This window comes from Notechis scutatus, chromosome 2, assembly GCF_049901735.1.
Source record: "Notechis scutatus isolate UNSWTSFEM ecotype Mainland chromosome 2, rNotScu1.2, whole genome shotgun sequence".
NCBI classification, from domain to species: Eukaryota; Metazoa; Chordata; class Lepidosauria; order Squamata; family Elapidae; genus Notechis; species Notechis scutatus.
In genome coordinates, this window is record NC_142010.1 from 66,772,383 (window position 1) to 66,788,007 (window position 15,625).

The window sequence follows — 15,625 nt, forward strand, 5'->3', positions numbered from 1 at the left end:
GCATTAATGGCCATTTGCAGCATCCTATGGTCACGACTGCATTTTTGGATGTTTTTGCTAAAAACCAAGATTCCTTTTATTTTCAGCAAAAATGAGTTTGCTTTATAACTGAATTCACTTATTGACCACTGCAAAAAAAGTCATAAAACCAGGTATGATTATGTGGTGAACTGCTTTACTACCATCACAACTTAGTGGATAGGTAACTTCTGACTCCTTCAGTTGTAATTTGACAACTACCTTGGGCAAGCTCCAATATTATTGTAGGCAGACGACAACCTTGCATTATTTTTGTTATATATGTACAACACATAGATTCATCTAGCTAAATTGCTCACCATGCACATCTCCTTTAACACATTTGGTTTTGCCGGAAAAGTGGTGGTAGTTAGAATGCTGTATTGCAGGCTAATTCTGCTGATTGCCAGCAGTTCGATCCTGACCAGCTCAAGATTGATTCAAGCTTCCATCTTTCTGAGGTGGGTAAAATGAGGGGTCAGATTGTTGGGGGCAATATGCTGACTCTATAAACTGCTTAAGAGAAGGCTGTAACTGAAATATTCAGTTCCGGAAGCAAGTGGCAAAGATCAAGTATTTAGTTCAATAAAAATATCAATAAAATTTCTTTTATAGCACATTCTTACAACCCATGGCCTGCAATACATTACTCAGTGCAGCATCACTACAAATCAAAATAAAGCAGTGCAGTATGAAACAACAAATAAAGGAAACTGAAGTCCTTATTCAAATCGCTGGTCTGGTAAATCAGAATTTATCTTATGAAGGAGTATATTTTAATGTAACCATTCTTTCAGAGGGAAAAAGAGAACATTTTATTAATAGGACAAGTAACAGGTTATTTTCTCAATTAAGTTCCTTTAAATAATTATTTCTCAGTGAACAAAGATGTGTGATTTCATGTGAGAACAAATAGCAGGCATATTCCAAAGCTAATCAGTCTATTAAAAAGGCTTATTGCAAGGTACTTGTGCACAGACTGTAATGACAGTAATTCTTTGGTCTGGTAGTAAATTATTTTTCTTTCCTAGACAACCCTTAACATGTTGTGACTTATTACTACAGCTATTAAAGCTCACTGTCAAACAGATTCATAGAATCAGATTTGGAAGGGACCAAAGAAGTCATCTAGTCCAATTTGCAGAGTCTTGGATCCACCACAGCATGTGTGATGGATGAGCTTCCAATTACTGCTTGAATACATTAGTGAAGGAGAAGTTACCGCTGGCTGACAAGTAATACAATCAGGAAGTTGATCCTGATGTCTAGCCTGAACCTGCTTCACTGTAGTTTTAACCTTTGGTTCTGCTCCTGTCCTCTGGGGAAACAGTATAAATCAATTCCCTCATCTGTGAAACAACTCTTTAGATATCTGATGATTGCTATCATATCTTCCCTTAGCTGTCGCTCTGTAGGCTAAACATGATTTCCACTTCATTCACCATCTTAGTAGACCTCCTCTGAACTCGCTTCTACATTATTGCGCTGTTTCAAATGTGGTGCTCCAAACTGGACCCAGTTCTCCAAAAGGGTTTTGACAAGGGCAGAGTAGAGTGGAACAGTTATGATCTGGACTCTGTTCCTGTAAACACACTCTGAAATAACATTTGCCTTTTTAGTAGCTGCATCACACTGCTGGCTTTGTTTAACTTGTGGTCAACAATACCCAGATTCTTTTCACATACACCACAATATCAGGTCTCTCCAATTCAAGCCATCAAGAAACTTAATATTGTGAAACATAACTTCATTCTTTAGATTTCAAGTTAATGATTTTACATCACTTCTTCAAAATACTGCATTCCAGTCATTCCCAATCTAAGTATTCAAACTAGATAATTTTCAGAAATTAATAAGATTATCCCAAGGATATATTCTGCAGCTTGATTTCTGAAATTCATTTTCAGTTTAGCGCCAATCATTTAAATGAAATTACAGATTCTAATACCGTCTAATGGGAATATTTATCAGTGCTCTAGTACTTGGCCGTTCTGCATAGTTATAATGGTGATATTATTAATAAAATGCTAAATTTGGCAAATCAAATATATTTGGCCAGTGTAGCCTCTCTCTCTGTAGCACAATTGAGGCCTACGAGGATGATGTCCACATTGTTATGTGCCTGTTCACACTTTGGAGACTAGGGATCAGAGTACCAATCAGCTACTAGGTCTTTCAAACTGAAGAGACTTGACTTTCTGTTAGCTGGCCTCAACCCAAAAGTACAAGCTTCTATAATTGTTATTTCATATGCTGGAGAAACCAGAGTGCAATATTCATGAAACCGTCTGCCTCAGCCTCCACACTGGATAGTGCATGGTTATCACTTGGATACTGCAACATCCTAGAAATATGAAGAAACAGAGGCATCAGCTAATATACAATTATGTTGCTGACATTTCCCTCCCTATCATCATTTCAGCCCCATCTTCTGCCCAGATTATCATCCCCCCTGCCCCAGTTGCATGTATTTCTGTTTTTCCTCTGATTTCATAAAACCCTCTTGTAGACCCCCCAATTTCTTCAATTCTACCCAAGAAGCTTACCGGGTTGGAATACCCCTGGACCTAAGTGCACGGTAATATTCCAAGCCTTGCTTGGGGGGAACACGTCTATCTTCTTGTCCAATCAACAGGAGAACTGGTGTTTGAACCTAAGGGAAAAAAATGTAAGAAGGAAATCAGAATACTGAAAGTAAGAAAAAAAATATGAGGGTCTGAAAGTAATGGATATACAAAAAGGGAGGGAAAGATATACCTTGTCAACAAACTGCATAGGTGAATGAAGCAGCATCTTTTCCCATTGTTCAGGAACTGGGAGAGCAGCTTGGTCATAGGGTAGCCCAACCTCAGTCATGCACCTAGAAGAAGTCACAGAGCAGGCATCAGTAATGACAGCATCTGCTCAAAAGGGAGAACATAGTTTTTCATAAATACTCACCAATCGGGGATATCAGTGCTTCCAATCATCGAGGCCATATTGACTACAGGATTCCTGGTCACACAGGCTTTATACGTGGCAGGATATTGGCCAATGAGATGACAAGATAAAAAACCTCCATGGGATCCCCCAAGCAAAGCTACTCTCTTTGAATCCAGAGGTTCTTTCTGTAGCATCTGCTCTACACAGAACTACAAGGAAAAGAAAAGGTTACAATTACTGTGGGAGCAAGCACTACGGCATCTTGAATAGACATTTGAACAAAGCAACTCCAAATGTTTAACTGAGTTCTGAAAGCACTGTGATTAGGTTGTCTCAATGTATACCTTGAAAAGTACAAACTACATTTGGATAGACCCTTGTGTTAAAGTTTCCTGTTCTTGTATATATAAGAACAAATATATTATACATATCTTTAAAGGAGGTAGAGTCTCACAAGAATTTCACACTTATCCTACTGAGAATTTGATCTGGCAAGGGAATATAAACAGACATTCTCCTTGGTGACAGTTGAATCCCCTTCTCGCTACAGAAAATATATACATTTCTCCACGTAGTGAGCACTCTTGTTGGAAATGGAGGAAGGGACTTTCTTACCTGCACATCGTTGACATCCTGGCAACCCACATTTCCTGGTAGTGAATCCACGCTATCCTGGCCAAAGCCCAAAGATCCTCGGTAATTCACTTAAAGAGAGGGAAAGCACGATATTAAGGTAGCCAACCTTTCTCTGATTTCAAACTTATTTGCCTTAGCAAGATTTCACTACAATGACAAATGCCTCCAATAATGTTAGAAGCTCTGGATTTTACTATTGGAATTAGCCCTGACATAGCTCTAGTATCAAAAGACTCCAGCTTCTTGTGAATATGATTGTGTGGCTGAGACTGCTAAGAGATTTATGCCCATGCACATCTGGAAACAAGGTTGAGGAAGGTTGCCTTTCTAAAATAATTTCCATGTCAAAGAGTTTTGAACTGCTTATCACAGTTATATTATCTATCACTGCTTGCTTAAAGGAGGATCTGATGGCTGCCCAGCGCATGTATATCTGACTACAGTCCTTAAGCCAGATGACCCAGCAGGCATCTTGATGTCTGAAAGAGATTATTACTCACCCATCAGCACAGCAAATCCCATTCGGCAGAGCACTGCTGGATACAGCATCCAGGTGGTGGTGAACACTGAATGCGGGCCTCCTTTCAAGAAAAAAAAATGGAGTCAAGCTCAGATGAATGGTGAGGGAATGACATTATACAGGACCAGGATGAGGGAAGGGAACAAGACAAGCAACTTACCATGTGGTGACACCACTAACGGAAGTTTGGTTTGCTCTGGTACCTGGGTGGGCTTGAGCAGTATGGCTTCAAAATCCAGGCCTCCTGAGAATACAGGAATTAATTTGCAGGTTAAGGAAAATCACTATCAGTCTTTCAAGTTTTTCTGTAGAAAAGCAACTCATATTGAAGCATAAAAATAACAGATGGTTAAATTGGTACAAAATTTCCCCCTCAGGATACTCACTGTACTGGGGATTGTCTTGTTCTGGAGGAGGTTGAAGAATATGGACATCCCAACTAATACCTTGAATTGGACTGGTTTCTTCTAGACATACCCAGTTCACATCCGCCTCCTTGCCTGCAGGAGGCAGAAAAGCTACCATCTGCAGTAAGATAAATTATTAAGAGATACCCAGCATTAGTTTCTATATTATTTGGTCAATAATACTTGGATATGCAGAGTTTAAACTGATGTTGGGTGGAAGGCACTTAAACATGACATTTAAGCTGAAGGATTTCTAGCAGGTTTCTTTTGCTAAATGTCTAGCCACAGAGAACTTACAAGCATAGGAGGAGAGTTAGGAGTGGAGAATCTGGCCACCATCAGATCTCTGTCAATGGTGAGCAGCACCCAGCTTCCAAGAGAAGAGCCTAGTTTAGGAAAGGAAAAAAAATAATATCAATGCTTCTGTGGGGGTAACTTCCTTATTCAAGCAGAAGTATACCTAATTTGGTTCTAAGCTAATATATTAGCATTTTCCCCATGGGATTTCTCAGGTCAATGGGATGAGGAAAAATGTACACTTACCTTTGGTGAGTGAACATACACTTTTTGATGCCATATCCACCACAATCAGCTCCTAGGAAAAACCAACATATGAAGGATCTACTGTGTACACACACACACACACACACACCATATATGTACATGTTCATATACCATACCAGAATTTATAACAAATTAAACGTGTGAGACTAATATAGAACAGAAAGGAAAATAAAATAAAGACAACAAATGCCAGGACCCACATAACCCACAACCATCTCTACAGGTGACTTTATGTTGTTATAAACCTAGATCAGTTTGGAAATCTCCACGTGACTTTACGTTTAGATTATTCCTTGATTCAGCAGACCTCATGCTTAAAAACCATCTATCTGGAAGGACCTTTAGAGGTTTGCCAGACTGGATACATTTAGTTTGTGCAAAATACTCTTGGCTCAGCCTAACAATCCAGCAAATATCCTTACCTGCCTGCTGCGTTGAGTTGTGTCCAGCACAACTCTTTGACTGTCTGCTGCCCAGCAATGCTCAGGCAGTGCTGTGCTATAGATTCCAGCAAATCCATCTGCAAGAGAGAGCAAATTCATGCAGGCAGCTGTTGATTTCATGAAGTTAAGACAGTAAGGCTCCATTGGGAACCATATTTCACCAGATTCTCCAAATGTTCTGCATTGCACATATTTAGGATAGATATGTGCAGGTGTTCACAAATCCCCTTTTGTTTACCAGATTTCAGAACTGGCATTTTCCAGTTTTTCAGAAAAAAAATCCCCCTCACAGATTGGCTTATTCGAATAAGAATTATACTTATTATTGTGAGGATAGTAAGGGATTCTTTTCAGCTTTTATTTTTAAAGAAAATATGAAACAAGTATGGGTTGGGCTTTATTTATTTCATAAGTATTTCTTTTTTAAGCACTTCCTAGATTGGCAGTGTAAACATGTTAACATGATCCTTCCAAGAAGTGCCAGAGAAGGAAGACGCTCCTATAGAAAATACCCGGCAGTACTCTTATCAGGATTTCCAAAGGTTGAAAAACAAAAGCCTGGAAGGAATTCTAAAGAAATCCTTTGCATTAAAAAAAATGAATGCCATTTCCCAGCCACTAAATTATTTCTTGTGTTTAGAAGGTAGAATTAAGGATAGATTGTTTTGAATCTAATGCTTCTCCTGTCACAGATTCACGTGGAGCAAAAAATCCAAGAGAAATTATTTTACATCCATAGTTCAGAATGCCATTTGTATTGTATTACTCACCCTGGATCTGTCGAGGGACAATATCCACTATGACGGAAGTGAGCTTTGTGTACCAGTCATACTGAAAAAAAGGTTGAGAGGTATCAAACTGGGATGTGGCAGGAACAACTTCCTGGCCTCTCAAATTAAGAAATGTCATGGAAAGCTATGCTGCTAACCACTAAAAATCAGAATAGAGTGAGGTAATGTATGAATGAGAAAATATATAGAATAAAGTGATACTTCATAAATCTATTGATGTACTTCTCCTGCAGCAAAAGGTATCATCACTTCCAAGGTTGGAAGATCAAAATTGCTGCAGGTAGAAAACATTTGACCTCATTCGCCTTACTTTCATTACAGACTTCTCCCTCCGTTTCTCTCACAAGGTTGTTGAAGAAGCAACTCTCCTAATCCATAACAGCCATCCCAAACTCCCAGAAGTCCCTAGTCTAATCAGATCAAACTAAACTCAGGATCCTTAAGAACTCTGACCACAATATGTGACGTTCAAATTCTTGAGACTACAAAGAGCTGAAAAGTCCTGTATAAATTAAAGACTAAACAAATGACTTGACTAGATGCAATTGCTTCTGTGCCAATAGTTCAAAATCAGTGCTCACCATGCAGATACGGCTGCATTGCTGATGAGGTCCAGAAGCCTGATTCTCCAGGTATACAATGCGACACTGGTCTGGGCTCAACCGTGGAGACCAAATGGCCTTGTTGTCATCTGACAACAGCTCTGTAATAGGAGGGGAGGTAATGACATAAGAGAAATCACCACTAGAATGCACTGACTGGGAGGTAAGATGGATTCATGTACTCACCACATTGACCACCTGTCAGATCGACATGGAAAAGTGATGATCTGGGGGCAGAAGGGAAACAGCTGGTGGTAATGTAGGAAGGGATCATATAAGACTGATCAGGAAAAGGGTAAAGAGATACATTTCTTTTAAAATTAAGCTACTGTTTTATTCAATCCTTAAATGGAAAAAAGAATTATGCCTTGTCCAACTGAACCTCATCTCCAATGATCTTAGAAATGGACAATACTAGAATAAAAAACAATCCCGGTGTATATTTGGATGTTCCTTTATCACCCTGGATGGCAGATATCACAACTATGCCCTTTTCCTTTAAATGCTATTTTTTGGGGAGAAAACCAATACTATACCCCAAATTATCCTGGGAAAAGGAACTTTCCTGCGTTTATCTGCTTAATATTGGATTTTATGCACCTCTTGCAGTATAGACAGTCAAGTCCCACTTGGATTTCTCCTCCAATTTTTGGAAGGAGACTCACCTGCGATTGATGCAGTACTTCAAGCCTAGACGGAAAGGCTCATGATACCAGCCAGTGAATACCACTCCTGTGTCATTTGGAGTCCAGAAAGCCTTAAAGCAGGGAGAAGACAATGTTAAGTTTGAAGAGATGGGCAAAGTTAAGATTTTACTTCAGAAACCATCTTTCAGAATAGAAAGACAGGTAGCTTGGGGGGGGAAAGCAATATTTGCAATGAGTGAACAGGACACACAAGCCATCCTTTTGCCTGGGAATCTGACGTGGTAGATATAAGATGCTATTTCCAGGAAGATAGTTTTTCTGCTTCCCAAAGGATGAATATTTCATTACATAGCAGCTTTTATTTCTTCTGTTCAATTGTGTCAAATTCTCAGTGACTGCCTGGACAAGTCCCTGCAGTTTTCTTGGCAAGGATTTTCAGAAATGGTTTGCCATTGCCTCCTTAGGCCTGAGAGAAAGTGACTAGCTCACGTCACCCAGCTGGCTTTGTGCCCAAGGCAATACACCATCTAGAACTCACCATCTCCTGGTTTCTAGCATGATGCCTTAACCACTTCACCAAACTGGCTCTTTCTGAGGTAGTTGTAGCATAGCTATAATATTCTTTGCAACAAAATATAGCAAGCATATATAAATTCAATCATAATTAAACTGCAGGTAATCAACCACCCCACATTCCAAGTGCTCCGTACTGACCTGACCAGGTGAGATATATTCTGGAACACCTTCCAGCACGGAAACATTGTTGCTCTCAATGTCTAATACACACAGTACAGGGATACTCTTAGCCACCAGAGTTTCCCCCCAGTCTTCATAAAATACAAACTGCTCTCCCTGAGAAAGGCATAAAAACAGCATAAAAACAGCGCCTCCCTGAGATACATGGCATGCTAGCAACAGGATTCTCACCTGTCTGGAAGATGGCCATGGTTCACATTACTGTTTGAACTTAACATCTATCAAGACCGAGAATGTTGTAAGGCATACCTTTCTTGAGGATGCGATAATTTTACAACAGGTCACAGCAACTTAAACTGCTGTAGAAGATAGCTGTTACTCCTTCAGAACAGATCAAGATGCAGTCATCAGATTCCCAAAGGATCATGTTAAAGCTATTTTCATGATGCAGAAAAGAATACGATGCTTTCTCCTGGATGCTGATATCAAGTATTGCGCACCCAGCAAGGAGCTAACTTTCATTCAAAAGAACAGGCAACAACACGAATACTTCTTAAGAAACTGGATAGAAGATGAATGCTATCCAGAACTTGAAAATCAGGTCCCTGGCTGATTTAATGACTTAAATATCAAAGCACTCAAAACAGAACTATTCAGGTTATCAAATTGCTCTTTAAAAGTTGGTTGTCACACTGATAATAAGTTAAGCAGCAGTTACCAAAAGAATGAACAGATGCAGATGCTCATAAAAATAATAATAAAAAAACCTGCATTCATGGAAGTGGGAGTTTTCAGTCTCCTCTACTCTAGGGCTTTAAGAAACCAGAAGACAGTTTTGTCACTATAAATTGTCTACATCTTGGAGGCTCATTTCAAAGTCAGGGATTTATTGAATGCTATGCAACTCCCCTTTGATGGATGAATTATTAACCAGAGTCCTGAAAACTTGTGTTTGGGTTAACTATTTCCTATCCAGATTGTTAAAAGGACAAGTGTGACAGCTTTTCTAGATCAAAGAAAACAGAAAGGCTGGCTTGCTGGGAAATTATAAAAGGGAATGTCCACGCAACCTTTACTGCTTTGTCTCGTTCGGTCTTGGCCAGTTCCTCTTCAGTGTTCAGCTCAGGGGCTCTGGGCTTAAAGAAAGACTCTGTCTTGGGACGCTTCTTTTCTGCCACGTAGAGAAGGTGAGTCTCTGAGTGTGACCAGGCCAAACAGCCAAACTGATCTGGGAACAGATGATGATAACTGTTAGGCTCAAGCATATGCATTCCCCCGCCCCCCCCCAAAGCTGTATCCCATTAGCCTCTATCAGAAGGCAACAGTGTAGTGGGCATAGTTTTAAAATCTTTCTATCACCCAAACATGATTTTGGATTCTCTAAGCCATCCCTCAAATATATTAAAAGACAAGACTTTCTTTTTCCAAGATTAACCAAGGTTTTCCTACTATTTGCCCTTATACAGAGCTGGTCTCTTGCCTCTTAGGAACTGAAACAGAAACTTATAGAAAGCCTTACCGTCATCATATACTTGGCCATGCTTCTCTAGAGCTGTCAACTCGATGCTCTTCACCTTCCGGTTTTTTCCCCATACCTATGAGAGCAGATACACTACAGTTTAGGTCACAGAGCCTTTTCCTCACTGAAATCATTAAGGCTTCCCTGACAAGGGCCTCAGGGTGGGGGGGGGAAAAAACAAACTATATTTCCTTTCCTGCAGGAAAAATAAATCAACCCCCACAAATCGTAGCTGTTGCAACATTGTTTCCACAGACAGAAGCAATTTAAGAATGAGACAAAAGTGGAAATTGCTATTGAGCAACCCCCCCACAAGCCATGAAGCCTTACTGAGCAGGAGTGAAGCAGGCCAACATACCTCCAGGAACTGTTTTTCCTCGCCTTTGCTATGGCTCATTTTTCGCACAACAGCTTTTTGAGTTCCACTTGGAGAATCCCGACTGAGCAGTCTAGGTGAAAAATATATATAGATATATAATATATATATATCTATATATGTTTTCTTAAGTTTTCGCGGGTACTTACATGTATGGTATTCAGTTTTGTTCGGGTATTTTCCCACGTCATTATAGTTGTGCTTTTAAAGTTGTAGCAACGTTTTGGCAGAATCTCATCTGCCATCATCAGGCTTCTGTATAGTGTTCGTCTATATAATTGTGTTCGTATATATAATACATATTCTATATGGAATCATAAAATCATAGGGCAGAAGAGCCTGGGCATCTTTTTGTTTGTATCCCCGCCTTTATTATTTTTACAAATAATTCAAGGCAGTGAACAAATTCAATATACCTTCTTCCTCCTTTTCCCCCCACAACAACAAACCTGTGATGTGGCTTGGCCTGAGATTGAGTGACTGGCCTAAAGTCACCCAGATGGTTTTCATGGTAAAGGTGGGATTAGAACTCACAATTTCCCACTTTCTAGCTTGGTGCCTTAACCACTACTAGACCAAACTGGATCTTCAAAGCTGGCTTTTAAAAAATCCCCTGCCCAGGGGTGGGAATCCTCAAATTAGTCTCAATAAATGCCAGACCAATTTAAGTAATATATTCCACATGTTCCTTAGGTCAGTAGCAAGAAGAGACCAATGCAGTCTAGACTTACTCTCCTTTGACTTCAGTGCAATTTCCCGAGGGGCCAGAATAGATGATGGACTGGTTGTCATGGAAAACAAGGTACTGACGGCAGAATTTCACATTTTCAGCTCTCTCCAAGTCCCGCTGTGACCACTCTGTAAGTAGAGATTTTACTATTATTTGACGTACGTAAAGAGTTCGACTTCTGTCTATTCTGGCACAATAGAAAAAAGCCTTTATTGAATGCAGAGAATCACTATCAGAATTGGATTCACACACTGCATCAAGTTATCAAATGGATTTCTTAGCTTAGGTTTAATGTATTGTGAAAACCTCCCAATGCAGTGTATTTTCATTAAGGAAATTATCATCCATAATGCTTTCTTTAATACCGTGTTTCTCACAAAATAAGGCCGGGCCTTATTTTTTTTTTGACCCCCGAAAAAACGGCTAGGCTGTCTTTTCGGGGGTGACTTAATTTCCTCCCCCACCTAGAGCGGCCCATACGCACATACCTCGCCGGGAGGCCGCTTCTATCGGCCAACGAAAGCTCCCCGAAGGCAGAGTCCCCAGCTGCTTCGGGGCGAGGTGTGGCTGCCCGTGTCCCCTTGCCTTTAGGCAGTCTCTTTTGGGCGATGGAAGCTCCCCAAGTGCAGTCACCAACCACTTCGATCGGCCGGTAGAAGCGGCCTCGCGGCGAGGGGAGTGTGTGTGTATGCGCTCGCCCCGAGGCTGCTTCTACTGGCCGATCGAAGTGGCTGGTGACTGCACTTGGGGAGCTTCCATCGCCCGAAAGACACTGACTAATGGCAAGGGGACACAGGCAGCCACGCCTCGCCCCAAAGTGGCTGGGGACTCTGCCTTCGGGGAGTTTCTATCGGCTGATGTTCTATTGGTAGATCAGGGTATTCTAGCCTAGTCTACCTGGAGGGCACTCCTAAAGGCAAGTTTTCTCCCCAGCCCCGCCCTTCCCCCCCATTTCTCTTCACCTCGTGTAGTTCTAACGAACAATGTGAAAAATGGCGGGGAAACACATGTTTTAAATAGGCCTAAATTTTGGGAGTGGGGCTTAATTTCACCTCATGCCTAGAAATCATGCTGGGCCTTCCTATTGGTGGAGGCCGTGTTGGAGAAACAAGGTAGAACACTTTTTTTGCGTGAAGTGGTTTAAAAAAAGTCCACCATCATCCAATAGGGGAAACACAAAAGAAGTTATAGTTGTCAGTGATGACCTATCCTTCTCATCCTTTGTCTGCAATAGAAACTCTTACAGCTACTGTTTTTGAGTTTTTAATCTCTTGGGATCATCAGGAAAAAAGGAAGATGTCAATCAAACACAGAGCTAGAAAAAAGTAATGCTTATGCTTAGTCTCCTGATTTATTTTGTTAATGGGACCTAGGGCCTAATGTTACATTTGACCATTGATAACAATATTGAACAACAACTATTTAAATTCCATGGAGCCAAATCTACACCGAATGATGTGGATTCAACTTTAAAGAGCTTACCTGTATAAATATTGCAATGTTTGCCACCATACTGAGTGGTTACTTCAGGTCCAATACAAGCATGGGAAAGAGAAGGATACTGGCTCAGATCACGGTACAAAGCAGCTATTTCTTCAGTATCATTCAGCAACTATACATTACAAATATAAAGAAATAAAGGGCCATAATTAGTTGTGATGGACTCAAGAGAAAGGCATCAGCCATTTGCTCAAATTAGCAACCAACAGTAAAGGAATTATGTCACAGACTAATGCTTGGTACAACAGCCACAAAAGCCTTGGAAAATGTAAATGGCATATGTGTTCAGACCTACAAAGGCCAAAATCATAGAAGCCATTCCCTGTGACACTCTATGGAAGCGAAAGTTGGACTCTGAAGAAGGAGGATTGGAAGAGTATGGAGGAATTTGCATTTTGGTGTCAAAGACATCTGAGAATACCATGGCCAACCAAGAAAACAAGCCAATGGATCATTGAACACATCAAGTTCTCATTTGAGGCACATATGACCAGGCTCAAATGATCCTACTTTGCAGCACACATTATGCAAAGGCCCAGCTTTCTGGGGAAGGCTCAAATGCTGGGAAAGGTGGAAGGGAAGAAGATGGCAGAAGCAAGATGGATGGACTCAGTGACTGCATCCTTGGGGGTCCTGAAAGAAAAAGTTAAGGATAGGTTGCCATGGAGGAAATCTATCGCTTAGGAGTCGAAAACGATCTGATGGCCCAAAGTCAAGTTGTAAAAATGGTTTCTGAGTGAAAAGCAGGGACCAGGAAATGCATGGGCTGGGAGCTCTATGGCAGTTTGCACCCAACAATATGGGAATATGTAACAATTTTTGACCTTCTGCAGGGCAAGGGGTCAATTCTATCAGAAGCTCCTAACCTTTATTCTCTCCCAAATCACTGGAATTATCCCCATGAAGGGCAGAAGTGCTACAGATAGAATACACTTATCCTTTTGTACATGCAGATGGAACTGCCGAAGTGAACTGCCCGATGCCAGGATGAACAGAATGAATGGGCCAGGTAGAAGCTACTTTCCAACTCAGCCCCACCTCATTCATTGCCACTCAGCCGGTTCACCCACAGGAACCAATGGATGGCAACTTGTTTCACCGAACTGCACAAATGACATAAACAGTAGCAGGAACAGGAGTAGTAAAATAGATAAAATTGGCACCAGGAAGCGGGTCCTGGAAGCAGTCCCCACAGGTGCTGCTCTAAGCCGAGCAAGCAATCCCAAAAGAAAAGCGCAAAGAAGGAATATTGAAAAGCAGGGCTTCCATTCGGACGGGCGTCGGCACAATCAAGGAAAGTTCGGCTCCTGACGTCTTTTATTCTTCCGAGGGTAGAGATCCCGTCTAATGGCTATGCGAGGTGACTTTTCTTTTCTTTTTCTTTTTTTCCCGGGACGCCCTCTCCGCCGATGGCTTTATCGCAGCAAGCAGCCACATGAAGGAAAGGGTGTCTTTCTACCGGCGACATGCATGGAGGGGTTGCACCTGTTGAACTTCGCGCTGTGCAATGAAGGCGTTGGAAGAAGGGAAACAAGGCAGCCTTGCCAGGAATAAACACGGAGAGAGAGGAGAAGAGGAACGCCAGCCCGCCCTCGCCCTAAGCGCCATCCCCATCACACGACGGCCTTGGGGGGAGCGCCGTGCAACAGGGAGCTGCCTACCCACCCGCCGTTCCCCGACACGCGCGTCCGGCCCCTGACGATCCCTCACCGGGGGTTCCATGGCTCTCCGGTCGTCGCCCCGATTCCCGAGAAAGTCGCGGAAAGCCCCGATTCGATTCCCCTCGAGAAGGAGGAAACGTCACCTTTGAGCTCCTTTTGTTATGATTGGTTCCGGGCCTGTCCGTCAAATAGAGCCGGCCCGTAAGGGAGGAGAGCTGGCAAGCTTTCCTCCACCTGGAGAGGCGATTCAGCCCTATCCAGGGCGGGCGGAGAGGCGGCTTGGGCGGGGACGCGCAGGCTTTGGATCCGAGGCATCGTAAGTTTGCCCAATCGGCTCAGAGGAAGGGCGGGGCTTCCTTTTTTTCCTCTCCGAAGACGGGCTCTTTTTCCAATAGGAAGCCAGCAAACCTTTAGCCGCTTAAACGTCAGATGCCAATAATACAGCGTTTAAGCCGTGAGGATTGGGGAAGGGAAGGGAGGTGGGCGTGGCTTCAGGAGCTGCTCATCCTTGGAAAAAGGCGCGGTTGCTTCAGTGATTGGGAGGGGTGCCTGGGAGATACCACTGTTTCGGGGGGGGGGAGGAGAAGCCCATTTTCCGAAAAGTGTGCACAGCTCACTTTTTAGCCCTGTATGACAGGCTGGAGTGAGATGGTCTCTTCCATATCTGAAGGAAGGCATCATCTGCCTGCCCCAATCACTCCTGGCCAATGTGATTCTTGGGGAATAGCTCTTAGCAATAGCACTTAGACTTATATAACGCTTCCTAGTGCATTACATCCCTCTAAGCTAGGACTGTCAAACTCATGGCCCCTGGGCCACGCCCATCCCTGGGTTAGTGAAGGGAGGGAAAAGTCAGATCACGTGTGAGTTTGATACCCCTGCTCTAAGCGGTTTATAAAGTCAGCATATTTGACCCAACAATCTCATTTTTTAACCAACCTGGCAAGCGGAGTCAACCTTGAGCCTGGTAAGAATCGAACTACCAAACTCGTGGCATCCAGCAGTCAGCAGAAGTACCCTTGCAGTACTGCATTCTAACCACTAGGCCACCGTGGCTCAAGAGTGCCATAGATTCCCTACCCACCCCAGTTTCTTCTCTGTAACATCTAAGATGGAAATAGATATTGGTTCTGATAGTGATCAGAGGTGGTATTCAGGAGGTTCTGACCAGTTCTAGAGAACAGGTAGCAGACATTTTGAGTAGTTTGGAGAACCTGCAAATACCACCTCTGACTGGCCCCTCCCCCATCTATTCTCTGTCTCCCGAGTCCTAGCTGATTGGCTGGGTCTTCTTTGGTTGCCCTGCACTGGAGAATGGAGCTGGAAAGCAGGTTAGTCGGGTGGGGAGGGAATGGGGATTCCGCAGTATCCTTGGTGCCACGCCCACCAAGCCATGCCATGCCCACAGAACTGGTAGTGAATTTTTTTGAATCCCACCCCTGATAGTGATGCTCAAATAATATAAAGAGTTAAGTGACATTAAAGCTGCTCAAGTTGTCCGTCATCATGCAATACACTGCTTCCAGAGATGAACTTTACGCACTCTGTGAAGAGCTGCTTATCTGGAATCCTCCCCTTTCAGCTTCACATGAT

General features: G+C 42.4%; 1 protein-coding gene across 2 annotated transcripts; it reads right to left on the reverse strand.

Moving 5' to 3' along the window:
- Window positions 1-612: 612 nt before the first annotated feature.
- Window positions 613-14,196, reverse strand: LOC113415757 (acylamino-acid-releasing enzyme-like). 2 transcript variants are annotated; one of them, XM_026673294.2, is made up of 22 exons: window positions 14,082-14,196; window positions 12,354-12,483; window positions 10,873-10,999; window positions 10,124-10,214; window positions 9,766-9,841; window positions 9,317-9,474; window positions 8,265-8,402; window positions 7,569-7,660; window positions 7,090-7,130; window positions 6,883-7,004; window positions 6,281-6,341; window positions 5,490-5,587; window positions 5,047-5,098; window positions 4,801-4,889; window positions 4,483-4,621; window positions 4,257-4,340; window positions 4,077-4,157; window positions 3,556-3,644; window positions 2,959-3,149; window positions 2,776-2,878; window positions 2,565-2,671; window positions 613-2,362 (listed from the first exon to the last, which is right to left on the reverse strand). In XM_026673294.2, the coding sequence occupies exons 1-22, from the start codon at window positions 14,091-14,093 to the stop codon at window positions 2,260-2,262; spliced, it is 2,184 nt and encodes a 727-aa protein (XP_026529079.1). In that variant the 5' UTR covers window positions 14,094-14,196; the 3' UTR covers window positions 613-2,259. The 2 variants fall into 2 exon arrangements, with proteins under 2 accessions (XP_026529079.1, XP_026529078.1); XM_026673293.2 differs by having other exon boundaries at window positions 14,037-14,157.
- Between the last annotated feature and the right edge of the window lie 1,429 nt (window positions 14,197-15,625).

What these genes read in the sequence shown, in the direction of transcription:
- LOC113415757 (XM_026673293.2), bottom strand. Translation starts at nt 14,093, where the DNA reads ATGGAACCCCCGGTGAGGGATCGTCAGGGGCCGGACGCGCGTGTCGGG. An exon ending in ACATTGCAATATTTATACAG is followed by an intron (nt 11,000 to 12,353) that starts GTAAGCTCTTTA and finishes CTCTACTTACAG; the next exon opens with AGTGGTCACAGCGGGACTTG. An exon ending in AACGAGACAAAGCAGTAAAG is followed by an intron (nt 8,403 to 9,316) that starts GTTGCGTGGACA and finishes TGCCTTTCTCAG; the next exon opens with GGAGAGCAGTTTGTATTTTA.